At 31.5% G+C, this 6,645-nt stretch overlaps 1 protein-coding gene across 1 annotated transcript in view; it reads right to left on the reverse strand.

Moving 5' to 3' along the window:
• Positions 1-6,027, reverse strand: part of LOC106457211 (translationally-controlled tumor protein homolog) — a 22,278-nt gene extending 16,251 nt beyond the window's left edge. The window contains exons 1-2 of the mRNA XM_013916604.2: positions 5,884-6,027; positions 5,726-5,796 (exon numbers count right to left, since the gene is read on the reverse strand). Of these exons, the coding sequence (XP_013772058.1) occupies positions 5,726-5,796; positions 5,884-5,911 (99 nt within the window). The 5' untranslated portion in view covers positions 5,912-6,027. The remainder of the gene's footprint in view (positions 1-5,725; positions 5,797-5,883) is intronic.
• Positions 6,028-6,645: the final 618 nt, after the last annotated feature.

Raw genomic sequence — 6,645 nt, forward strand, 5'->3', positions numbered from 1 at the left:
GTTATTAATTAAGTATATAGCTATTGATAGAGGATTTGAACCAAATATAGTAGACAAAGCATTTAAGAAGTTTAACAAAAATGCAAATTCAGTTAAAAATACCACATTAAAATCTGTTTATGAAAAAACAAAAAGAAAGTTTACTTTATGTTCCATGGGGGCAGTCATTAGTTGTCTTGCTGCAGCTGGTGCTGAGTATGGCCATGAAGGCAGGGCAGTATTACACGATCTCATGACACTGATGGCATCTTAAAAATGTATGATGACACTTTCTGTGTGATGCAGTGGGTGTTTTAGCAATCTTGTCAAAAGTCATGCAGAAGAAAGGAGTCCTATACTGTAAATAATACACAACAGTCATGTCACGGGTAGATGCTGCCAGACTTGCACTAAGAGTCTTCTTACATCACCAGGCCCTCACACTAAGCAGGTGTTAGATATAATGCCAGACCAGCCATGTCCAAGTGGCTATGCTGTCTTCCATGGACATGACATAAATGATTCTCCATCTGAGAGGGAAAAGTTCCAAGCTGCTGCTGAACCATTTCTTGAGGAATTTGATAACAGACTTGCTGTTATCTTTCCTGACAGGAACCCCATGATGAATTTTGAGCTGTTAAGCCCAGTGCACCATCTAGCAGCAGCTGATAAGGATGAATATGAATTCAACACTTTGTTTATGAGGTATGAAGCATTCATAGATACATCATCAGCCAAAGTTGAGTGGGTTCTGTTGACAAATGTAATGCAACAGGAACAGTTCATGAACATGGATTTGGCAGCATTTTACAAAGGTTTTCTTCATGACACCTCAGGTTTATCAAACCTGAGCAAACTGGCTTGTATTGGACTCGCAAACCAAGTTACCTCAGTTGAATGCAACAGAGGGTTTAGCACCTATAATCGTATTAAAACCAATGCTCGTAACATGCTTCAAGAGGATGATGTTGAGACACTGATGTCCTTGCCCTTGTACTCTAAAACCATTACAGTCCTTTGACTTTGAGAAGTATGGACTACTACCAAGGACAGAAGAGGTTATGCATCTATGATGAAGGTAAGTCTGACTGAGCAACAGAGTAGCAAAGAAGTAAGTTCAGCCTGTGAGTCTCAGAAGCATCCACAATTATCCATGTACAAAGGACTTGACAGGTTGAAAACCCTGGCTATCATGTCCCATAAAGAGTGTGACTCTCCAATGGATCTCTCTTTGGCTACAAGCTTTCGAACATAAAATGTTCATGATTATATACACTTTGTTGGAGCATTTGTTTCATACAGACCAGTGCACATTTAGTACAATTTTATAGTATTGCAGCAAAGTAATACTCACTATCTTAGTGATATAAATGTTTACGTAAATCAGTACTGATGATTATTGCCAGTGCAATGCTACATACACATGGAGTGGTTGCTTTGATAACAGCTGCCTCAAAGTCATTCTTACATTCACAGATTCATTATACTACTAAAGTACCTCAAATATAATACATTTACATTCAACAGCTTCAATATACCCACTAACATCTAATATAAGGTTAATACTATAAGTGGTGTGGCTAATGCTACAGTGGCTAAAAATTTATGTGGCAATAGTGAGCATAGACATGTACAGTTAGTTACAACATGCTCACACTTTTGTTGGATATCTTTATAGACATAAAAGCTTACATCTTATTTTAATGTTTTGATTGGTTGGTTTTATAAGTAGGACTGTCCCTGACAGGCCAATTGGTGTTCTGCCACAATATCCTGAGATTATAGGGATTCTTGGAATAGCTATATACACTCTTTGTTATGATTTGGGGTGTTCAGGAAAAACTGATAAAACTGTATAATGTCTAAAAACATCTGAGGCCCCTAGTTTCAATTGTAACCTTCATGTTAGTACTCCATATAGCACCTTTTGTACTGCTAATGCCCCTGGTCAATGCTACTAGTAATAGGCATTGTTTTCTTACCAGTACTTGTAGTATTTCTACTATTAGTAGGCTTAGTATTCCTACCACTATGGACAATACTTTTACCAAGGGGAGAGAATTACAGTTCTAAGAAGGGAAAAATTGCCTAGACATGATCAACATAAAGTGGTCCCAAAGTTAAGGAAAGTGGCCTCTTAACTATCTTATCACATGGCCCCTAGCTCAACTGTTTATTTGCACCCCTGTAGTTCATACAATGTTAAAGTTATTACTTTTTGGTAAGATTTGGACAAAATATACATAATTTAACTTGTTTTTGATGTTTTCTTATTAAAACATGTTAACCCTACAATTAGAAATTTTGGTCTTTACTATACTGTTCATTACTTTTTGTCAATACACAAAGGTACTGACATCCCTCTTCAATATTTCAAATACAATTCAACAATTTTCAACAAAGCATGTCTACAACAGCTTTTTGCTTACATGAATGCTTCAAAGCACAATTACATTTAAAACTTGATGTAAATTAACCACAACCTACACATCAACAACTTTATGAATCAACATAGAATGGTAGGGCAGGGACCCAAGACAGTTCTATCAATAAGGTTTAAAATCCATTTCACACATATAGGCTGTAGTTTCTAGTCCAAGTGAATGTACCATCAATACAAAAAAAAATTACATTTCATTAAAAAAAATATGATACAGAACAGAAAAATCCTAGTATTAGAGCAAAATAATAACACTTCCTTACTAGGAATTGTAACATGAGTACATATGAGATATAAGAGCTTGAAGTTTTATACAGGACCATAGCTTTAAAAACAGTAAATAAATATACACAAGTACTTACACCCCCACACTGTGGGAATCACCAGAGTTTAAAAAATCCATTCTTGCAGGGCTTTTGTATTAACTTTTGAGCCCACCAGTCCACTTAGACAAGGAGCTATAGAATTTCACTTGCTTGAAATGAATACAGTTGCCTGAATAACTTTTCAATTATAATACTAAGAAAATATTAATTATAGATGATAAAGAAGCTGTGCCAAATTCACTTCTCAATAATATTTAATAGGTTTATAGAATTATATATTATGAACAAATAAAAATCAAATCAACAAGATAAAGGTTGTAACATGCCCATCTTTGTTTCACAATAATACATAAGTGCGATTGAACTTCTAAATTTTATCCCAAATGAAAACCTTTTAAATTGTATGAACAATTACATATTTGTATTACGTTATTATAAATAAGATAAAATAAATCCATTTTCAAACACTATGTACATAACAAATTTTAACTTAATCCTATATGCAAAATAAAATTAACCACAATCTTACAAGCTTTCTGTAAACAACACATTATATTCAGTTATAAGCACCATTTGCACTATAAAAATGTCACAGCTGAACTATATTCATAATTACCCACACAGTTTCAATATTTACAGGAATTTTGAAATGAAAAGAACTTTCTTTGGTCCAAGCGTGCTAATAAAAGCTGCACATCAAGCTATATCTCTGATTGCAAAGGCTCATTTAAGACCAATAACATCCATGATAGAAATGTCACCAAACATAACGAGTTAAATGCTACTGAACTTAGCAGTAGTATGTTTACCACTGCATACTTGTACTTAAATAGTTGGAGAACATTTTTTGACACATTTCAACTCAATAAACTAAATAAGCATTACCGTGAAAAAAACAATTGAATATTCTGTTTTGGGAAAACAAAAACATGAAATTTATATTAGAATATTGCAATAAATCTAAAAGCTTATTAGCATAAAGGAGCATAGTAATGATAAAACAAAAATACACCTATTTTTTTAATACATGTTAATATAAATTTACATTAGTTCTGATCAAAGTTACACTTATGGAAATGTTCATTATGAAACTTGCTTGTACAACTTTCAGAATGCTGATAGGAAAATAAACAAAAACATGAGAACCATGTAAATATTAAATATAAGTTCTTTTTTGTCATTTATCTCGCCTATATTTTTTGTACATGATAAATAACAGTGACAAATAAACATTTATGTTATTGAAAGTTGATCCCCTGTATTTTTTTAATTGTCTGCTAAATATAAGATTGTATTACACTGACAAGAAATTGTCACAAAAGTTAACAAGTACAAAGAAAATTTAACATTGTGTTTGAATATTCTTTAGTTAACTTTAAATTTCCTTGAGTGATAATGTTGAATTTTACCAATTTTAATTAATGTCTATTAAATCAAGAAATGTTACCATATTTAGAAAATAGTCCACAATTCTTTGTCACAGGGTTCAGAACAATTTCTTGATCACATTTATACTCGATATATTGTTGAACATAAAACTCAGTTATAACTCTTAATGAAAGTGGATTTTTGGAAACTTTCTATGTGCATAGATGCATTTCCTAATGATCTATGTATTGTAACAGTCATGCAGTTTTGTAAGTATTTTTCAATTACCATTTCTTTTTTTTTTTTTGAGTGAAATTAAATTTTTGCAGAGAAATATTTTGGATCAGTCTGTCACATGTTACATTTTAGTTTTTTTTAAAGCTGTTTGAAATCTATATAAACACACAGATAATTTTTGCTACAAAAGGCATAAAATGTCTAGAGTTTGGGGCCTTTTTCCAAGATGCATTAGGTTACTACAACCACAATTTTCTGCCTAGGCCTAATTTACATAGGCTAGATTAACCCACCAAACAGAGCAGAAACAGGTCTTCACTTTACCATTCAGTGTTTATTTCTGTTGGTTCAATATGGCTGTGCCCTATCCCTTCCATACATCAAAAAATTGCTTACACATTTTCAATTCAATCTTTACAAACAAATAAAAGGTCCCAGAATGTTTTTATACCAAAAACAAATATTCCAGAGCTTTACTTGTCTGTCAAATATCGAACTGTCTCATCTAAATGTCAACTCTCACTACTGTCACGTTAAGGTAATGACTTCCAGGACAAACCTGCCTAACTATTTCAAAAATTTAAATAATTTATACCTATTACAATTATTTTATGCTAGAAAATTGCATGGAAATATTAAAATTATATAGTGGTTACATAGTTAATGTTACTAAATAAAAGTTTCTAGAAGCAGTATAACTAAAGCTACAAATTTTACTGGTTGATATGAAAAATTGATATGCACATACCACCTAAACAATACAGTACTAATATCCTGGCAAATGCAATGTATCTCATTTAGAAAATACCTAGCTAAAACAATGTTTGTAATTCTTATTTAAATGCTTCAGAAAAATTTTAGTAAAAGACCTTCATATAAATAATATTTAGGACTATTGTAAATTTCAGATTAAAAGAATTGAAACTAGCAATCATGCAGAACTTAAAATGATAAATATTTACCACATAACGAGTACAAGAACTACTTCACTATCTTCACTTCAGTGAGCAAAATAGAAAAAAAATTGTACCAAAGGAAATTTAAACTTTAAAGAATATAAAACAATATAAACTAAGTTGTAAGGTTAGAACCACATAAAAAGTGTCACATTCACAGAACATTACAATGTCAGTTAGGGATAAATTAATACTAGTAATAGTAATACCAAATATACGTTACACTTTTTAAATAATTATAATTTATATAATAGGACAAAAAATTGACATTAATAATACAAAGAAACTAAGAAAATATTTATTGTTCCTCCATTTTCAAAATTTTGTTTTTCTTAGATGACCCTCAAGATTGCGTTATTAACATTTTTAGAATAACTGAACTATCAGTCTCAGTAGAATTAAAGTTAGGCCTAACTCACCTTACATTCCACTTCATACAAGCAATCATCTATAACTGTATACTTAAAGCTGTCGGTGAACATCTCATCACCTGGAAAATAAATTAACAAATATGAGGAAAATAAAACTTTCTCAATAAACGTAAGTATTATTTTCTTAATTAAGATTTTTAAAGTACCTGTTATAATATCCTTAAAAATCTTCATTTCTGGGAGATGTTCAACGATATAACTTTCAGAACTTATACAGCTCCTGAAGCTCCTAACCTGGCTAGACGAAAAAGGATATTACACTATGAGGGATCTCTGACCTGCAATGGTTGCCCCCTAACGGAAACTAGTGTAAGACCAAACATAAATTTAATGTTCGGTTTAATTAAGCAGAAATAATAAGGTATCATCTTTTAGTTATTTTTAGAACATTTGTTTATTTAATGGTAATATTTTTCCAACTTTCTATTATAAAATAGCAACAAAAAGTAACTGTTAGTAAGAATTTTGACATATCCCACAATTCCTTCATTGAAGGAATAGTCCATGGGCCTTAGGAGACATTGATACGTTTACAACAACACTAACATCCGAGATTAAAAGTGTAACAAATGAAAAACAACCAAAAAAATTGAAGGAATAAAATAAATTCTTCTTTTACAACTAGACCTGATGAAGCAGCAAGGGTGAAATGTTCGCTGCACTATAAGTATTGAAAAACAACAAAATTATATTGCGCATTATTCGCCATATTTACTTAACAATATAGCACACCAATCTAAGATCTGTTTCCCTAGAATTGTTGTTTTAGGGGTTTTAAAATGTGAAATCGTATAATGCTGAGAATCTGGTATCCATTTGCTATTAAAATAGTTATATGTAAAACAAAAACTTGTCAGTTTTTAAACTTTGCAGAGCAGACAGTAGCCTGAAAAATTGAAATTGGTTTA

The sequence above is a fragment of the Limulus polyphemus genome, unplaced genomic scaffold (assembly GCF_000517525.1).
Source record: "Limulus polyphemus unplaced genomic scaffold, Limulus_polyphemus-2.1.2 Scaffold303, whole genome shotgun sequence".
NCBI classification, from domain to species: domain Eukaryota; kingdom Metazoa; phylum Arthropoda; class Merostomata; order Xiphosura; family Limulidae; genus Limulus; species Limulus polyphemus.